We start from the raw sequence: 20,010 nt of genomic DNA, 5'->3' as shown, positions 1-20,010 counted from the left end.
GGACAGCAAGGGCTACACAGTCTCAAATAAACCAACCCCCCCCCCCCAAAAAAAAAAACCAAAACAAATATCCACAGCCCAGTCATGCAGGTAGACACAGGCTCCTGAGAGTTATAACATCTATGTGGTGAACCCTTCGCCATCAGCTGTGCCTGAAGTCTTGCCCTTCAAGTCCTACCTGGTAGAGCTCCTCCTTGGTCACATAAGGCTTGCCCTCGGAGCTGAGGGCTCGGAAAGCACTCTCGATCTCCTCACTGGACTTGACATTCTCTGTTTCACGGCTGATCATGAAAGCCATGTATTCTTGCAGGGAGACGTGGCCATCCCTATGGAGGCAGGTGCCATGAGCACAGAAGGCAGAGGGAGCCAAGACTGTCCTCCCATCACGGTCCCTTCAGATTACCTGTTGGGGTCAACGGTGTCCAGGATTGCCTCAAACTCGGGATCTGGCTCTCCTTCCTCTACCATAGGCAGGTCATAGCCCAGGGAGCGAAGACAGGATTTGAACTCCTGATGGTTCAGACGGCCAGACTTGTCCTTGTCGAAGTGTCTGTAGCACAGAGCGCAGGGCTCAGCACATGGTCCCTGCCACTCAGCTCCCTTCAGCCAGGGTGCCTGGGCCATACTCACTTGAACATCATGCTGAATTCCTTGAGGGCCTCCTCAGTCACTCCAGTTGTGTTCCTAGAAGAACAACAAAAGTAGGCAGCAGGTGTTCCGTGCACAAGCGGCATGCTCTCCCCTCCTGTACCCGTCCCTTCTTAATAGCTGCACACTTTGGGTGGCCCCAATGGTCCCCCAACTCTGGTCCACACCCTGGTACCTGGCCTGGATCTGCTGCTCCAGGTTGTGCTGCATGCGCATGCCCAGCTGGTCCAGCTGGTCCCACTGCTGAGCCAGGCCCACAGTGCTGTGCTCGGTGTACTTGTTGTCCAGGATGAGGGCTTCCTCCATGGCAGCGCCCAGGTCCTCGATCTTCTTCAGTTGACTTCTCATGGCTCGAATCTCCTGGTGCTTGCGCTGCCAGGTGGGACAAAGCGGCGTGAGATAGGGCCCCTTAGTTCTAGCTCAGGATCTGTGCTGGCCTCAGAATCCAGCTGAGATCTCTCAGGGGCAAAAGTCTAGGAAAGGAAGAGTAGTAATGGGTGGGGAGCCATAGGGCAAACCTTCATTAAGCAGCTGCTAGCAGTGCCAGAAAATAAGGATGCAGTGTGAGGCTGAGGCCCTCAGCCTCAAGTGGGGTTCGGTTACAGCAGCCAGCACAGACTTGAAGGGAAAAGGGGGCCTAGCCAGTTTCAGGCTGAGTGGCTGCTGTGCTGGGGCCTCTGGGGTGGCCTTTTGGGAAACTCACTTTGGTAGCTTCCAGCTGAGATTCCAGCGTTCCCGACTCTTCCACCATGCAGGACCTAAACACAGCAGCAGCATAGTGAGCAGAGGCACCAGCAGACCAGAGCCCACATTGAACTCTTCCCACTGGTACAAAGTGCCCACAGGCTGCAATTCTCTTATCCGAGGAAACAACGTATCTGGTTATCGGCCACCTCTCCTAACAGGCCTGGGAAAGAGAGGGTCCCAGCTGTTTCAGAGACACACAGGCCAAGCCTCAGCTCTTAAAAGGTCACTCAAGAACTGAATCTGTTCCCCAGAGGAAAAAAGCAGCTTCAGGCCTGACAGCTCCCCCTCCCCCCTTTTTTTTTTTTGCAGGCACAGGAGGCCAGGAACCCAACAGATAGGAGCCCTTGGGGCTGTAAGGACAGACAGCAAGAGACTGCTAGTCCCCTTAGCCCTATTTAGTTTCCTTTAGGCTACTGAGGGGAAAAGCCATATTCTAAGACACAGCATGGCCAATAAGACAGCTGAGTGGGTGTGCTAGCAAACTGGTTCCAGCTCAGGACAGCTGTGATGGAACTCCGGCTTTGGATTCCAGTATCTAGACACAGCCAGGCTAGCTTCCTTTTGAAGGGCATTTTCTGAGAAGCCAGGTGGCCTTGGGGGAAGCCTGCTTCTCTCTTAAGATGTGTGAGGACAAAGAAGGTTCCCAGTGAACAAAGACATCAAACAAGCAGGGTCATGGGTCACGTGCAGGGACAAGGTCACACAGTGCACACAGCCCGGTCTCCTCTGTACCCGTATCTACCCAAACCTACCCTTGTGACTTCAGCTAGCCCGGAGAACTCTTAAAAATCTCCCCAAGCTCAAAGTGCTTTAGCAAGGCAAGGCACCAGGCTTCCTCCTACCCCAGCAGTTGAGACTCACAGGCACACCCAGTCCCCAAGGAAAAGGGAGCCCCAGGGACTGGGGCAGGAGGCAGGGCCAGTGCAGCGGAGGGGGACAGACCCTCCTCCCAAGTGGCTAGGGTGTGGGTTAGAAAGCAGAGCCGCCTGGGAGTCCAGAGTGCATTGGTAAAACCACAGTGAGGGAAGAAGAGAAATAAGGAGAAGAACCTTCCAGACAGATCATCCCCAACTTCATACTGATAGACACGAATGACCCGACGATATGCTATGCTATTCAAAGAAAAGAAACCAAATGAATACACCAAAGGGAGGCGAGGCAAGAGCATATCGAGACAGACACGTGCCGCAGCCGGCAGCCTGGCACTGGGTGGGAACCATGGGTAGCTCAAGGGGTGTTGGGCCAGGTGGGAAGAGGCTTGGGAGGAGCCACAGGTGAGGAAGCATGGCGTTGCACAGAAACAAGACCAAGAGCAGCAGACAGCATAGGGTGGGGAAGCCTGTGGTGCTCAGGCCAGATGCTGCAATCCTTCCAGCCTTGCAAAGCCAACTGCAGCCTGATGCATGGGCAGATTCTGTGGTCACTACCCCTTACATGCCTGACTCTCCCCTCCTGCAGAACCTCATGGGCTCTAGTTAAGCCTCAGTCTGGACAGGGGATGGCCTAGGTGCAGGCTCCTGCTGGGACTGGAGACAGCCCTGCTCCTCCCGGGGGCTCCTCCAAGCCCTGCCTCTCTAACATGGTTAACCCTGGGCATTTTCTCTTTTGCTAGGGCAAGCAATTCTGGTTACCCTCCCCAGGGGTAGACAGGGCCACTGCAGCCCTGTGAGGGCTGCACAGCTTCCCCTCAACTGGACGCTGTACTTACTCAGTCTAAGCTTCATATACCCACTGACTGCCGGGGCTTTCTAATCCAGTCCTGGTGACCAGGCACGGGCAGGGGTCTCAGGTTGTAGACTCTAGCTTCCCCCCATGGTTACATTCTCTACCTTGAAAACGGGGGAGTGGCTCCCCTACAGACCATGGGCATGGTAAAGGTGGGCAGGAGGCCCATTCTGGGATCCTTTGCAAGCCAGGCCACTGCGGGACAAGGGACACAGGGACAAGCACACAAGACACCACACCACGAGCCCGGAGAAAGAAGTCAATATTAACCCGTCGAGGAGATAGGTTCTGTGGAGATCCAGGCATCCAGGCGTGGTGGTAGCGTCCACATACAGCAGCAGTCAGGACGAAGTAGAGGAGAGAAGAAACAAACAGCATCAGCACCGTTCCGCCACTGACTCTGTGTCGTCTGATTGAGCCTTGAGCAGTCCTGCCTCACTCAGGACAGTGGCCAACACCATCTTTAGACAAATGAACCATGCAGAGCTCACTTGCTCTGGAACCCAATCAGACCATGCCAGCCATTAGTCTGAGCAGTCCTGTCTACCACCTCATCTCTCTCGGGGAGACAGGGCCTTGAGCAGCACAGGATATACCAACTGGACTCAAGGTTCATGGCCAACCTTTTGTGCAGTGTGATTACAGATGCCAAGTATGCCCCGCTTAGGTAGCAGGTTTCAAACATGCTCCTAGGCCCCAGCTATAGGGAGCAGCATGTTCCCTGGGCTAGCCCAAGAAAGAGGGCAGGCACCTGGTCTCCTGGATCCACTGGTGGAAGGCGTTAGCATGCTGGGCAAACTCCTGGCGCAGCTTGTCATTCTCTTCCTGCCGCCGCTGCTCCTTCTGCAGCTCCAGCTCCCGCTCCTGCAACAAAAGGGAAGCAGGCAGGTGTGGTACCTCAATTGGTTCTTGACACCTGGCCTCAGATGGCTCATAAACATGGCTCTACCCTGGGGAAAATGCCGGTGGGACTTCAAGTGGAGAGGGGCAGGAAGTCCTACTGAAGCTGACCCAACGAGAATCAGCCTGGAGGCAGAGAGCGCACGCTACGGGGCTCGCCCAGCCAGTGTACCTTAATGATCTTCTGCAGGTTCCTCCAGGTCTCTTCCAGGGCCTCCATCGTGAACCAGGTGTAGGGGTTGGAGGCCACCCGGAAACTCTTGATCTGGCGGTCCAGCTCGGCTAGCTGGTTGAAGTCAGCCTGTGCAGAGCTGAGGGATGAGCGGAAGGCATCATGAGCCTCACGAAGGGCTTTGATCTCTTCCAGAGAGTTGCAGCGGACTGGGTCTGTCAGGTCCTCCTCTGCATTCTCAAACCAGCTGTTGAAGGCCGATGCTTTTTTGGCAAAGGTCAGGAAGAGGTCTTCTACCTAGAAGTAGAGGGGCAAAGTGTCAGTGGTGGGTCTGTGTGCGGGCGAGACAGTGTGGCCTGCTGAAGGTCTGGCTCTTCCTCTGCCTGCTGTTCTCAGTACAAGCTGTGCTTGTCCTCAGAGGGGCAAAGGGTGAATCCAAAACAAGCTCAAGGGCTCCACTGTCTCCTGTGCCACGATCAGCGCCTCTGGGCTGAGGTCACTCCTTCCGCACAGGATGACTGCAGCATGGCAGAGGCAAATGGGTCTACTGACACTTCCACTGTGCCAGCTCAATCTTACCCTTACCTTTCGGAAATGACTCTGGGCCTCCAACAATTTCTTCTTCCGGGTAGCTGAGTTGGCCAAGAGCTGGGTCCATCTCTTCATGAGGGAGGCATGTCGGGCCTCAATAGCCTTGGACTGAATGTGCTTGGCGGCCAGCAGCTGGTCCTTGAGGGCAGTGATGTTGGCAATGCCCTCTTGCTGGAAGGCCTGCAGGCCAGCATCAAAGGTCTCCTGCAAAGAGGAGCCACAGCCAGTTGCAGGACCGCAGAGTCTCGTACGCTGCAGCTCAGATGGCAGGACCTAGAGCTCCACCTCCAGTTGAAGTTCACTCACCGGTGCCTATGGTCCCGCTTGCCACAGACCGCATGCTCTCACCTCAAGTCCCTAGCCATAAACAAACCCTTCCATTCTGGCACTTAAGCCTGGGCAAGGCCACGTATGGCTTTGGCTCCTGGCAGACCACTTTCTGTTTACTCTCTGCGACTGAGCCCAGCTGAAGAGTGACAGACACCTCATGTCCACCTTGCCAGCCCACCACATTGCTGTACATGGGCCTGGTTTTGCATCAGTTCTACCCCTCTGGAAGCTCTGAGGCCCAGGACCTAAGCGTTTATTGCTGACTATGGCCAAACATATAGAGACCATTCGAAGACTGAGTATATTCAACCCGCCATTCTGATGGCCAACCGACCTGCTTGGTGAGCAGAGTTTGGACAGAAGACAGATCTCGGCCATAGTCATCCGTTTTCAAGCTGTTCTCCTTCTCACCTGTAAAACAAAGCATGAAAACGTCCCAGCCCCCTCACAGAACACAAGCCGCACATTAACTCTTAACGTTACCAGCACCTCAACTCACAGTAGCTGCTTCTCCCAGTACCCACCACCCTGTCTCAGCTGGGTGAGGGTATCCTTCTGGGTCACATGGGCTCTGATACAAGAAATCTTAGTTCCCTTTAATTAGGGCTGGGTGGCACTGTGGCCAGGGCAGCTAGTGGGCAGTTCTGAAGTCACCGCATCCTTTGGTGAGCCTACCAGTACTTGGGTCTCTACCGCTTGCATCAGGTGCGCTTGTGCTTATTTGGTGAAGCCCCATGCCAGCTGCAGGCACTGCTGTGGCAGCTCTGACTTCTGGAGGCCTCTTCCTATTTGGCAACTAGGTCTCCTCTAGCAGACTATTAGTTTCTCCTCTGCAGCACAAATCCAACTGTGGCAACACACTCCGTGGCTCTGCCATCTTCTTAGCCTAGGATACTTAAGAGCTTTGGGCCTTGCTGAACCACTCACCAATCCAGGACTCTACCACGTCAGCCTTCCAGTTGAACTGAAGGAAGGCTGAGTTCTCATCCAGCTTTGCTTTCCTCTGAGCCGCTGCTTTCTCCAGATCAGACACCTTGCCATTCAGACCCTTCATCTTTGAAGAGATGTTCTCCTCGTGGTGATTGTTCTAGGCCAGGAAAAGAAGCTTGCAGCTGCAGTCCCCTGTCTGTGGCAGGCTCAAGCCCCAAACCCCTTCGTTTCTGTCCTGTGGGCTATCTGCTCCCTGTCCAGTGCTAGGTGAAGTTTCCTAAGAACGATTCTGAGTCAAAAGTCTCAGGGCTTCTCGGGGCTAAGACCTGGGACCAGCATCTACTTGTGCAACAGACAAGTTCTGGGAAGCGTGTGGATGCCACGGACACTGAAGATGGTGACACCTGAACACCAGTTCAGTTCCAGTCAGAACTGCTTTGGAAACACACACAAAAGGGCAGAGAGAAGAGATGTACAGTAAAGGCAGGGAGTCTGCCCAGAACAAAGCACTAAGGAACACTAACACCCAGTCGCCTCAGACCTTACGGAGCTTCTCCCTAGAAGCCTGTGTGGCTGGTGGTAGGCTGCAGACTGACACTGCACAGCCCAGGTCTAGAGCTGCAGCTGGGGAGGCCTGGACTCTCTACTCAAAGTAGCAAGACTGTTCTGCAAGCGTCACCAGAAAACTAAACTGTCCCTACTGTAGCAGGTTTTGCATAACCTACAAGTTATGCAATCCTACTAAGCAGACATTTCATGCTCAGCTCTACATAGTTCAGAAGGAAAGTCACTGAAATCTCAATGAGCCAGGTGGCACACAGGGGCACTCCCAAAACCTGTGAAGTAGAGGTAAGAGGATCAGGAGTTCAAGGTCATCCTTACAGAACAAGTTGGAGGCCAGCCTGAGCTACAAGAAGACAGGGTTACTATGTAGCCCAGGTTAGGCTGGGACTCACTGTAGGAATGCACCACCATGCTACCATGGGTGGCAACTACTTATTTACTTAGTTTTCTATTGTCTCTAGTGACCTTTATCACCAAGAAATAAAGGGAGAGGGGAGGGGAGGATGGGGAGGCTGCCAGAGCCCACATAGTGGCTCACAACCTGTACCATTAGTTCCAGGGGGGAATCTGATGCCTTTGTGGCCTCTGTGGGCACTGCACACATGTAGTGCATGATACACACTACATAAAATAAAAACAAATAACAACTTTTTAAAAAGGTGGAGAGATGGCTCAGTGATTAAGAGCATTGGTTATTCTTCCAGAGGCCCAAGGTTCAATTCTCAGCACCTACATGTTGGCTCCCAACTATCTCTATTTAACTGCAGTTGTAGGGGATCCAACACACTGTTCTGACATCCTTGGACACTGCATGAATGTGGTGCAGACATACATGAAGGCAAAACCATACACATAAAAGAATACAAAACGAAAAGAGGCTGGGTGCGGTGGTACATGTCTTTAATCCCAGCACTCTGGAGGCAGAGGCAGGAGGATCAATGTGAGTTCAAGGCTAGCTTGGTCTACATAGTGAATCCAGGACAGCTAAGCTTACAGGGTAACCTTGTCTTAAAAAACTAAAAAACAAAAAAATGAAAGAAAGAAAGAAAGAAAGAAAGAATAATAGGAATGTGGCAATTTAAAAGCAACCCTTTCCTGCTATGGTCTCTACTAAGACCTCAGCTTGGTGCCCTCTGCAGGTGCAACTATGGAGTGAGAACAAGGCTCTTGCTGGGATTCAGGCTCACCTTCTTAATGAGGTCTTGTCCGTTAGTACAGACATCATTCACCCGATCCTTGTGGACAGTGAAGTCTGTCTCAAAAGCTTCGTGTTTCTTCAGTAAGCCCTAGAGAGAAAGTAGTGAGGTCAGCCACTGAGTAGCACTGGCATGGTCCATGGGTACTAGAGAGAGTGAGAACAGGGTACAGGGGAAGCTGCAGCCCAGAAAAGCTGAAGGTCTATAGAACAATCTAGTCTTAAGTTGGGCAGAGAGCTGGATGTGAGCACCCAACCAAGCAATCCTTCTGAGAACATCCCACATATTCTGTCTAGCTCCCTAATGACTGGAGAACACCCCCTGCCCCCTTGTTGCTTCTAGGCACCTCAACCACACCCCGAGGGAGGCCACTGGATTTATCCTGACACATGTACTGCCTACTGTAAGGACAGTGGCTGAAGGCAACGCAAACTGCTTCCACATTTGCTAGCTGAAACTTAGGAAGGTGTGACCACAGTGATGTGTGACCTGTCTTATGCTGTGACTGGGCTGCCTTGGGACCAGCTCTGAAATCAGCGCAATGCCTTTAATAACCTGTGGTGTCTGCTTTTGCCTCTCTGAGCCAAGAGGAAGCTGATTCAGCCCAGAGCAGAATGAGACCCTATGTGGGTTGAACAAGATGTCCCAGCTGCTAGTCTGTGACTGCGGCCAACTGATCTCTTTCTGTTGAGCTATTTTGACCCTGGAAACGGTAGAGAGTACACGTCCACCAATGTAAGTCTTCATATAGCAACTGCTAACCAATTGGAAGTGGCTGTGGGATGAGCGGAAGTTCTAGGGCCACGAACAAGAGAAAAGGGTCATTAAGGGATATTTTACAGTATCTCTTACCAGTTAAGATTGTGTCCTTATAAAAGAGATCAATTTGGACAGATAGGCACACAGAAGAGAATGCCAGAGAAAAGGTGGGCACAGAGGGAGATGGCAATGTGGAAATAGAGCCTGAAGTAAAAGTGTGGCCCTGGGCTGCTGTGGTGGCCTTTAATCCCAGCACTGGGGAGGTAGAGGCAGGTGGATTGATGTGAGTTCAAGGCCAGCCTGCTCTACAAAGTGAGTCCAGGACAGCCAGGACTACACAGAGACATCCTGTCTTGGGAAAACAAAACAATAACAAAAACTCCAAAAGCAATCAAAGTGTGGTCCTGGAAGCAGTAAGGAAGCCGAAGTCCTCAGAAGGGTGTTGGGAACTTGGCTGGACTGTGTACAGCTCAGCCTCCCCATCTTCAGCGTGTGAACTAGTGTACTTGCTTAGCTGTCCTGACCTGGATGGCAGCAAGAGTGTCTCCATAATCTTCACTGGCCACCAGAGTCATTTTCTCATTGATCCAAGCTTCTTCCTCTTCCACGTTGGCTACAAACTGCTGATACTCCAAGGACTCCTCTAGCCGCTGGCCCCTTACCACAGAATTGAGGGAGGGAAATCATTAGCACGTACTTAAAATGTCCATGAAACGGGGCTGGAGCTACAGCTTGGTGGTATTGGCCTATGATCTGTGTGTGTTTGAGATCTCAGGTTCAATTAAAAAGAAAACACCAAAAAACAAAAAAAACAAAAGAGCTCTCCTTTGGAAAAAAATATCCATGAAGGGGTGTGTCTGTACGGAAACAAGGCTTAGCTGTCTAAGGGACACGAGGCACACACCGCTTTTCAGACAGGAAGTTCTGGAGTTATTGTTGGGTTCTGACAAATAGGACAAGTTCAGAATGGGCGGTCAGAGGTGGCTCTGGGTAAACTAATACTTGACACCAAAGGAAAGAGCCTGGGAGCTGGCAGGAAGGCTCCCTGAGTGCTCACCGTGCAGCGGCTAGCTGCTTCAGCTCCTTCCAGTGCTCCACAAACTGTGCAAGACGCTGCTGGATCTCCTCCTGCCCAATGGTGTTGTCATCAGAGAGCTTTTTCCCAGTGTCCAGGACACCCTGGCAAGTGAGAACAAGAGTCAATCCGGCAGGGCTGCCAAGTGCTGAGTTCCAAGAGCCTGTGGTGAAGTCTCAACATCACATTCACAATCATCTGTTCAGGCTACGTGTGGTAGCACAGTGCTTTAATGCCAGCAGTTGGGAGGCAGAAGGAGGTAATCTCTGAGTTTGGAGTCAGCCTGGTCTATATAAGGAGTTTCACATCAGCCAAGATCACACAGTGAAACCCTGTCTCAAAACACAAACAACAGAATCTCTTCTTCATGGCTGGGGTTAAGGTATCGTCATGATTACAAGACGATAGAGCGTAAGATCAGAGGACTTTGCCTCTACTTGGCCCTTTTCCCATGGCCTTGTTCTCTCAGCAGAAGGCAACCCCTTACCTGAATGGCCGGTTCATGTGCAGCCAGCTCGGCTTCTAGCCGCTTGTGTTTCTTTCTTAGGTTCTGAACACCAGTGAGGTCTCTGCCATAGTCCTCAGAGCTCACTAGCAGCTTTTTCTCCCTGAAGAACAACGGCAGTATGGTCAGCCTACACCTGCTCATGTCCACTAACTCTTGGACTCCAACCTTTACCATTTTGTTATAAAAATCCCTTCCCATTTCCTGGGAACAGAAGCCCGGTTTGCAAAGCCATGGACTTAGAACTGCTGCTCGGTATGTCAACAAACATGGCTCACCTGTATGTAATGGGTCTGTAGAGGACAGGCCCTGCCCCAAGGAGAGGAGTACCACTGGGTGCTATTATTAACTCCATCTACTCACTGTCACATATAGAAAACACAGCAAGGTGTTTCCTTAAGCCAGGTGTGGTGGTACATGCTTATAATGCCAGCACACGTGTGTTAAAGGCAGGCTGATCTGTCTGAATGCAAGGCTAGTATGGTCTACAGAGAGTGCCAGGACAGCCAGAGTTATAGAGAAACCCAGTCTCAAAAACTACTAAATCTCTAGCAGGGCTCAGGACAGAACCAGTCTAGATAGGCCCAACTCCTAAGCTACTAAACCCCCAAATTGGCCTGTTTAATGGCTTAAGTCAGCCTTCTCAGTCACCCCAGTAGTGCTCTCCCCACACACAGGAGACAGAGGCAGGTAGATCTCTGTGAGTTCGAGACCAGGCAGGTCTACAGATAGAGTTCCAGGACAGCCAAACACAAAACCAAACAAAAATGGGTGTTTATTTGTACAACATTTTGTAATGTTTTTTAGATTTTATTTTATATGTATGCATGTATGTGTATGTCACATGCATGCTTGCTGCCCATAGAGGTCAGCAGAGGGTGTTGAATTAGGGAGTTAGGGATGGTCTCCATGTATGTGCTGAGCCATCTCTCCAGCCACACTCTTAATTTTAAAAAAAGGTTTTAATGGGCTATGCACTGGTGTGCATGCCTTTAATCCCAGCACTCAGGAGGCAGAGGCAGGTGGATCACTGTGAGTTCAAGGCCAGCCTGGTCTACATAGCAAGTCCAGGACAGCCAAGGCTAACACAGAGAGACCATGCCTCAGAAAAGAAAGAAATAAAGAAAGAAAGAAATAAAAAAGAAAGAAAGAAGGAGAGAGAGAGAGAGAAAAGGTTTTAATGGAGTTGAGGTAAAGAGGAATTTTTCTTTTAAAGTAACTAGCAGTAGTGCACACCCACAATCCCAGACTTGGTAGGTAGAAGCGAGTATCTGGGTTTTAAGGTCACATTGAACTAATAAGGCTAGCCTAGGTTACTGGAGAAGTCCTAAAACAGAAAAGCCAGCAATAAAAAGAAGACTGCTTGTTTAACATGCCCTATTATTTAAGAAAAAAGAAGCTGATTTTTTGGTTATTGCTGTTTTTCAAGACAGTTTCTCTGTGTAGCCTTGGCTGTCCTGAGCTTTGCAGAAAAGTGAAGGGTATGAGAAATTCAAAAAAATAAAGAAAGAAAAAAAGGCGGGAAGATCTTCGTGACTTCGAGGTCAGAATACTTTACATAGTAAGCCCCAGGAAAGCAGGGATTACATAGAGAAATCCTATCTCAAAAAACCCAAAACAACTACTTTCCAAAAGGTAGTGTCTACTGTGGCACCATGACTACAACCATCACAGGTGATCCCACTGCTGCTCACTGCTGTGCAGAGAGGTGGGGAGCCTGGGCAAGGTCCCTGAAGGCTGCCCTTCCATCGCTTTCCTGTCACCTTGACAGATCAAGAAAGCCTGGAACTCCTGCCTCTCTATGCAGCCCCTCGGGACATTGAACACATAAATGCAGAGCACGTACTTGATCCAGGACTCCTCGTCATCCATGTCTCGGAAAAACTGGTGCAGGCGATGGGACTCGCTCAGTTTTGCTCTTCGGGAGGATGCCATGTTCTTGATCTTCTGGAAGCGTCCGTTGATGGTGTCCCGCTTCTCTTTCACTTGGGAGGTGTCAAAGGCACTGCTGGTCATCAGGCTGTCAGCCTGGCTGTTCAGGTCCTTCAGACGATCCTGGGGCAGGGACACAAGAAAGGGCTCAGGAACCTGGTCCCTGAAAACAGCACGTATTAATTCTTTAATGGGCTGGGCTTCCTCCTAAGTCAGGGTGTGCTGTGAGGACACTGCAGCTCTTTAAGATTAAACTAGCCTCACAACGACAGCAGGACTCACTTCCCTGTGCACTGATGTGGCAAGGTAGTGGGATGCAGAACACAGTGTCTTGGCTGCAGCAGAAACCCACTTGTTTGTTTTGCTTTTCTTTCGAGACAGGGATTCTCTGTGTAGCCTTCCTTGACTGTCCAGGACTCGCTTTTATAGACCAGGCTGGCCTCAAACTCACAGCAATCTGCCTGCCTCTGCCTCCCAAGTGCTGAGATTAAAGGCATGCGCCACCACCACCTGGCCTGTTTTGCTTCTCAAGACAGGGTCTCTGTGTAGCCCTGACTGTCCTAGAACTCGCTCTGTAGACTAGGCTGGCCTCACCACCTTTTACTGCCACCTGTCTTGCTAGCTAAATTTATTTCATTATCCTTTCATATTTTGATGCTAGAGATTGAAATGAGTCTGGTGTAGGATAAGCACACTTTACCACTGAGTTATATCACCAGTCTCAAAGTATACTTTGAAAAGCAGCAGCTGGGCATGGTGACACAAGCCTTTAATCCCAGCACTCGAGAGGCAGAGGTAAGCGGATCACTGTGAGTTCAAGGCCAGCCTGGTCTACAGAGTGAGTTCAGGACAGTCAAGAAACCCTGTCTCGAAAAACCAAAAGGAAAAGCAGCTAAAGTTAGTAAATTTTGTTTTGTTTGAGACAGAGTCTCTTCATGCAGGCCCCACTGGCCTGGTACTCAAGAGATCCACTTCCCAGTTTCCTGAGTGCTAGGCTAAAGGTGTATGCCATAGCAAAGTTAGTTTAATTAAACATCTAGGGCTGGCAAGATGGCTCAGAGGATGACTTAGCTTCAATCTGTGGGAGGAGAGAATTGACTCATTCAAGTTATCTCTGACTGCAAGTACCCTATCCTCTAAAATAACTTTTTAAAACCCTCATTTTACTCTAAAGGACTCAAAGGAAAACTGTGGTCATTCAGTTCTGAATCTGCAACAGACATGAAGGGAGCTGGATGTGTGGGCTCAGTGCCTGTAACTCCAACACGTGGAGGCCAAGGCAGGACTGTCAGTAACAGAGAAGCCAGCCTGTGCTATAGATGAATTCCAGGCCAGGCAATGCTGAAGTGTGAGACTCAGGTTCAACTGCGCCCAACCTGCCCCTCAAAAGAATGAAGTGATTTTGTCATTTGACAGAAACTGAAGTCAATTGTTAATGATGAAATTCAAACTTCTGGAAAATTCTTATCTGGTACCCAGGGATTTTTCTGCCAAGACTAGAGAGGTGTGAGGTTTTAGAATCACATATGAAAATTTCAAAGTATTTAGAACCAACACATGTAACTTAGTACTGATCTAGACATGTGACAGAATCCACTCCAAGCCCAGGATGGACCAAAGATACAGGATACAAAGAAGCTTTTGACATAGTTAGGTGTAAAACTGTTTCTACTTTGTAGTAAACAGTTACAAAGCTGTTAGCAATTACAGGTGCTGGTGTAGAAGCAGAACTTGATCTGAATCAACACCCCCTCACCCCCCTCAGCCTGGCTGTGCCCACCATGCACACCACAGCAACAAACCAACTCAGAAGCTTAAACTCCAGACCACCTCTGTAAGATGGATCTGCAAAAATGTAACCAATGCTGTCCTTTTTACTCATTCCTTTTTAGACAAACTATCACCATTTACATAAATGCTACTTATACTAAGGAACTAATATTTGAATTAGTTAAAGCTGCAGATGTGGTGTAGCTGCTGTAAGCACTGCATTTGGCACTGCAAGTCTGAAGTCAGATAGGGCTATGTATTGAGTGCTTGCTTCAAAAATAAAGAGTTGGGGGCCGGGCGTGGTGGCGCACTCTTTTTATCCCAGAGGCAGAGGAGGCAGATCGCTGGGAGTTCGAGGCCAGTCTGGTTTACAAAAGGAGTCCAGGACAGCCAGGGCTACACAGAGAAACCCTGTCTCAAAACAACAACAACAACATCAACAACAACAACAACAACAACAACAAAAAGAGCTGCATATAATTGTGTACACCTTGAATTTCAGCACTCTTAAAGCAGAGCAGACAGATATTGTTTGAAACCAGCCATATATAGCAAGACCTCTTCTAAAATCAAACAAAACAAACAAACAAAAAACCAACTGATGAGCAGTGGTGGCGCACATCTTTAATCCCAGCACTCAGGAGGCAGAGCCAGACGGATCTGAGTTGGAGGCCAGCCTGATCTACTAAGCGAGTTCCAGGACAGCCAGGGCTCCACAAGAGACCGTTTTGAGAAAACAAACAAACAAACAAACAAAATCCCAACTATCTAAAACCTATTTTAAAAAACCAAAAAATAAAACAACAGCAGCAACAACAACGACGTACACATGCAAACAAACTGTTGTACTTTTGTAGCAGCATGGCTAGAATCCAGCCTGTGCTACACAGTACTTGTGCACACAAGGCAACTGCTGTGCCACTAAGCTATATCTCCAGCCCCACCCTCAATAAATACATCACCTGATTTTTCACAATAATTAGTACTTATAGATAAGATCTGTATAAACCTAGGCTGAGAAAAATCAAGAAACCAGCCTGTACACAACTGCTGCCTTGGATGCCAGGGATCACTTTCCTTCCTTGAATAACTCTAGCACAGCTCTAGCTCTCTTGAAGACCTGAGAATACTCTTGTGGTTCCTTCTAAATCACCCCACCCTCCGTTCTGCCACACCGCTGACCTCATGGGCTGATATATCTGCCTCTAGCAGCTGATGCTTTTTCAACAGGTTGTTCACAGAAGCGAGGTCTTTGCCGTAGTCTTCAGATGCCAGGAGAGCCTCCACCTGCAACATCAAAGGGAGTGGGTATTACAGGATGCACGCAAAATGTTTGGGGAGCCCAGGGTGCCCGGGTGCTGCTCCAGTTTCGTTTCAATTAGGAGTTACTATTTGTTCTTAATATTTTTTGGGGGGAGGTTGTTCTTCTTTGTAGCCTTGGCTGTCCTGTAACTTGCTCTGTAGACCATGCTAGCCTTGAACTCAGAGATCCAGCTACCTCAGCCTCCTGAATGCCAGGATTAAAGGTTTGTGTCACCACTGCCTGGTTTTATTTATTTATTTTTTTTGAGACAAGATTTTTCTTTGTAGCCCTTGCTTACTTTGAACTTACATAGATCTCTGCTTCTGCCTCCTGAGTGCTGGGGTTAAAAGGTGTGCCCCAAGGAGTCTCTGTTCTCCCACTAAACTAGCGTTAAGAGGCACAGTCCCAAGCCTTCTCTGGAATGCAAGGGCAAACAGCACAGCAACCCACAGCGATGAAGCTCCCCTAGTACAAGGACCACAGTGTGAGCAGTGTGTATTCTAGGAACCTTAACAGCAGCCAGATAGGAACGCTAAGAGTCTCTGGATTCTCTCTCTCTTTTAAAAAAAGATTTATTTATTATATACAGTGTTCTGCCTGCATGTGTACCTGCAGGCCATAAAGAGGGCATCAAAAGACATTATAGGTGGTTGTGAACCACCAATGTGGTTGCTGGGAATTGAACTCAGGATCTCTGGAGGAGCAGTTAACCTCTGAGCCATCTCTCTAATCCCCTCTCTGGACTCCCTTATACTCAAATGTTTGGGGTGAATTTCAGTGATATGGGATTACACTACTCCATACATACTAATGAGAAATGACACTATGAACTCATAGTTCATTTTATATGAACTCATATAAAATACACTACTAAATGACTCAGGAAAATACATATGGACTGGAAAGAGATTCTAAAACGTTTACAGTAGTGGTCTCTAAAAATCACCCCTTTTAGAGCCTCTGCTGTCCCAGTTTCCTATGTGTGCCAGACTATGGCTCCCCTCCTTTCTGTCCTGCTAGTTCTATCTTGGTGCAGATGTGTTGGAACTGCCTCCCCTCCCCATCTCTTCCTTATACACTCCCTTGGGAAGAGGGCTGTTATCTTCTGAATCAGTTTTCTTCTCTAAACCTCTATTCACTGTTTAGCAATTCCTAACAGGAATCTGAACCTTTCTCACACTGAGGACTTCTGTTCAAAGCTCTGAAGCAGTTCCCCTTTTACAATTTGGGCTGCCTGACTAACTGACCCATTCACTGCCCAAATGCCTAGACATTCCATGATGGTAAGGAGCAAGGACCACCGCACATTACCTCAGAGAGCCAGAAGTCAAAGTCTTTGATTCCAGTGTTGAAGTTCTGCTGCTTATTGGCCTCTTTCAGCTTCTGGCTCTTCTCAGCTGATTTCTGCACCAGGAACTGCCACTGGTCTGCAAGGGCAGCTAGGCGGGCCTTAGGAAGAGATGGGGGTCACTTGGGATAGGGAAATCTCCAAAGAACCCATTCTTAAGACCCAAATCAGAAACCATCGAAGAGGAAGTGGAAACAATCACAGGAACTGAGTGCTTGAGTTCCAGCGGCTGTAGGTCTTAAGCAGTATCAGGTGTAGTACAGTGGATGGAAGCATGCTGCCATTCTTTCTGAGTCCATGTGGGCCCTGGACCATACCTTGACAGCATCCTCACTGCCAGCACAGGCCCCGCGCTCAATGAGTGAGTTGCCCATGTCGATGACTCCACGGATTCGGTCGGCATTGGCATGCAGCTCTGCCTCAAAGGCTTGGTGCTTCTGGTGTTTGCTCTGAAAATACCAAACCACCATTCAGAGTCAAGTTCTTGCCAAGCTTGTCTTAATGTAAAACAGACACTTGGGAGGGAGAAAGGGTGGGAAGGTAAGGACCAAGACAAGCACTGGTGTGGACAGAAAGCCACCACAGGCTGTGTGGTGCTGTGGTGTAGGGTCTCTGGGAGCCCAGAAGAGGTAGGTTTAGGCCAGAAAGGGAGATGTATTAGCTCACGGGCAGTGGGGCAAAGCCAGTTCTGAACAGCTCACCAGCAGGCTGGCAGCAAAGCCTCAAATTTTTGTACTTTTTTTTTTTTTTTTTTAACATTTTGTAGGTGACAAGAGGGTTAAATTTCAGTTCTGAATCTAACCATGTGCCAATGTCAACCCATCCATGTCTTTATCCTTCCTGGACAGGATCTGACTGGTACTGTGTATGGCTATCTACCAGGTGTAGCAGGAGCACCTCTGGCGCTGCAGCAGCTCCTCTGTTGGTGAAGAGTCACTTTGTACGCTTATACTTGGTACCTGTCATTAGTCAAAGCATGAGGTTGCTCAAACCCAGTCTCAAGGCAGGCTGAACTTTAATTTTGTCAGAAGAGCTGGGGGCCTGGTACAGTTTCTAAGAATTTGCTAAGAAACAAAGGGTGATGAAAACACTTAGGAGATATGATTGTGAGGATAGAGCAGCTATAGCGTAATTCTGAGAAAAACACAGGACAAGTAAGAAATTGTCTCTGGGGATAATGTTACTGGGGAGAGAAAACAAAATAAAGCAGTTTAGTTAGCCAGAACTCTGCACTCAATGCTTCATTTCAGAGGCAGTAACTTACAGGGTGGGGATCCTGGCTGCTACAGCAGCACGAGGACCCGGAGATCTCATCTACAGATCCTGACACTGTGTCCACCCCATGCTTTGCTCTGGTCATTGCTGGTGCAAAACCATTTATTCTCTTCTACAGCTTTATTTCCTCTTCACAGTTCTGAGACTTTTGAACAATGTGGTGACAGGTGTTTGTTTTTGTGACCTCCTGAACAGTATCTGCTTAGACTGGAAGCACATCTTGCTATTCCAGTTCTCCAGGCCAGTGCCTCTGACACCTGCCTGAGTGTGTACTGGATTCACTCCAAGCTAGCCTGACCTGCTCAGGCCACTTGACACCTTGAGCCCAGGAAAACAGTCACTGTCTACACATAGAAGCTAATATTCCATTTTCAAAAGCACCCCTTGAAAGAAAGTGGTCAACTACTGCCCCCAAATCAAACACTGCAGTACAGAACTTGTCTGGATGACGAACAAGGAGGAAGAGGTAGGGACTGCAGGCTAATTACAAAAGAAAGCCACAGCTCACAGGGACACTAGCATGGCGGTGATGGGGATTAGGATGATGATGGATGAACAGACAGCGGCAGACCGTATGTACCCACAGTAGTAGTACTCTACAGAGTAGAACACTAACCCCAGAGCGCACAAGTCTACAACTCTTAAAAGTGTAAAGCACTTACCAGCAGCTTGGAAAGCTACAAAAACAGATTAAAAGAAGAGTTCAGTACACTGATGTTAACACGTCTCACTACTAAAGACTCACTCTGCCATCATACTTCCCCGGGAAGGCCAGCACTCGCCACCAGCACAGGAACAGGACCCTTACATATATCATAGCAGACAAGTTTCTACAGAAAGCAGGCAGGAAGCAGCTCTACTGATCCAGTGCACTCTTTTTAAGCTTCACCATGGTGCAGATGGTTTTACAGAGGTACTCTGTAAAGTCTCAATGAACAGCTCTACTCAGTAACGCAGGGTACTTCAGAACAAGCATCCTACAAGTCTCACACACCTGGATGTTGGTGGGGTCCTTATAGGACTCATCGCTTGCTGTCTGTAACTTCTCACTGATCCAGGCTTCAATTTCATCCACATCCCGGCTGAACTGTTGAAGTGTTTGAGATTCTCCAAGTTTTGATCTTTTCTCAATCATCTGGGCTTTTAGGCGGCGCCACCTGAGAGTAAAGATCAAATATGAATGTTCTTTCCCAGAAGCTGGGTGTGGCTTCTCACATGTGGGCAATTCATCTTCTCAGATCTGGCTGGTGACCGTCACCACCACCACCACAGGACACCCACCTGTCAAGGACCTCATTGCGTCGGTTTGCAATGTCTCCCTTGGCATAGTGGTCAACAGCAATGAGCTGGTCGGCAAAGGCCTGCAGGGCAGCTATCTTTTCCTCCTAAGGGCAAACAGGCGAAGAGTCAGGGTGGGCTGAACAACTGTCAAGCCTGCTGGTTTTCAGAGGAGATAGTTACACTTTGGGTGATGGAACTAACTGGTGGCAGGATCGGAACACGCCGACACTTTAGAAGCCAGCTTGATTATCATCATTACTAGAGTAGGGTTTAATTCAAGAGGACTTCAGGTCACGCTGAGGTGTGCAGGTGCTGGGATCCCAGCAGATGTCTAACAAATTAGGCTCATAAAATGATCACTGTTCTGTTTTCAACAAAATGCCTTTCAAGTCACAGCTGTCTGTTTTATTCCTTGTTTAATAAATTTGTTATCAAAACATAACTTTTTATCACTAAAAAATATCTTTTTGCAGGGGTGGGGGTAGAAGCCAGGGTATGGTGTCACACACCTTTAATCCCAGTAGAGGCAGATAGATCTCTAGAAGTTCAAGGCCTGTTCCATAAAGCTACTTCCTGGGCAGCCAGGCCTACACAGAAAAACCTTGTCTCAAAACAGAACTAATCTGGGGGCTGGACAGATGGCTCGGCCATTAAGAGCACTTGCTGCTCTTGCAGAGGACCTGCATCTTGTCCCCGGCACCCATGTGGCTGCTTACCAACCCTTGGTACTTTACTTCTACAGGATCTTACACCTTCTTCTGTTCATGAGATCACTGCATACACGTGGTACACATAGAAATGGGCACACGAATACTCATCATTTAAATAACTTAAAAATTTCTATACCATCATTTCTTGCAGTGCTGTGGTCTGAACCCAGGTTTCATGTATGGGAGGTAAGCACTCTATCAAGGAGCTCCTCCAACTGTGCCACCATACAATAATTTAGAAGTCACTGA

The 20,010-nt window shown here is 49.0% G+C and overlaps 1 protein-coding gene across 5 annotated transcripts in view; it reads right to left on the bottom strand.

The window, feature by feature from the left end:
• SPTAN1 (spectrin alpha, non-erythrocytic 1) overlaps positions 1 to 20,010 on the bottom strand; it is a 64,279-nt gene that overhangs the window by 561 nt on the left and 43,708 nt on the right. For 3 of the 5 annotated variants that reach the window (XM_084799317.1, XM_084799315.1, XM_084799318.1), the window contains 22 exons: positions 19,052 to 19,155; positions 18,765 to 18,927; positions 18,433 to 18,447; positions 16,813 to 16,944; positions 16,459 to 16,596; positions 15,027 to 15,131; positions 11,989 to 12,197; positions 10,125 to 10,245; positions 9,620 to 9,741; positions 9,087 to 9,219; positions 7,795 to 7,893; positions 6,041 to 6,200; positions 5,448 to 5,524; positions 4,778 to 4,987; positions 4,193 to 4,489; positions 3,872 to 3,984; positions 3,391 to 3,408; positions 1,352 to 1,406; positions 824 to 1,020; positions 631 to 684; positions 404 to 550; positions 179 to 326 (listed from right to left, as the gene is read on the bottom strand). In XM_084799317.1, coding sequence (XP_084655443.1) covers positions 179 to 326; positions 404 to 550; positions 631 to 684; positions 824 to 1,020; positions 1,352 to 1,406; positions 3,391 to 3,408; positions 3,872 to 3,984; positions 4,193 to 4,489; positions 4,778 to 4,987; positions 5,448 to 5,524; positions 6,041 to 6,200; positions 7,795 to 7,893; positions 9,087 to 9,219; positions 9,620 to 9,741; positions 10,125 to 10,245; positions 11,989 to 12,197; positions 15,027 to 15,131; positions 16,459 to 16,596; positions 16,813 to 16,944; positions 18,433 to 18,447; positions 18,765 to 18,927; positions 19,052 to 19,155 — 2,817 coding nt within the window. The remainder of the gene's footprint in view (positions 1 to 178; positions 327 to 403; positions 551 to 630; positions 685 to 823; positions 1,021 to 1,351; positions 1,407 to 3,390; positions 3,409 to 3,871; positions 3,985 to 4,192; positions 4,490 to 4,777; positions 4,988 to 5,447; positions 5,525 to 6,040; positions 6,201 to 7,794; positions 7,894 to 9,086; positions 9,220 to 9,619; positions 9,742 to 10,124; positions 10,246 to 11,988; positions 12,198 to 15,026; positions 15,132 to 16,458; positions 16,597 to 16,812; positions 16,945 to 18,432; positions 18,448 to 18,764; positions 18,928 to 19,051; positions 19,156 to 20,010) is intronic. The other 2 variants (XM_084799316.1, XM_084799319.1) reach the window with 1 other exon arrangement.

Source organism: Acomys minous (genome assembly GCF_964271855.1).
Source record: "Acomys minous genome assembly, chromosome: 10".
NCBI lineage: Eukaryota > Metazoa > Chordata > Mammalia > Rodentia > Muridae > Acomys > Acomys minous.
The sequence above is the reverse complement of the archived record's forward strand: the minus strand, read 5'-3'. Positions and strand labels throughout refer to the sequence as shown.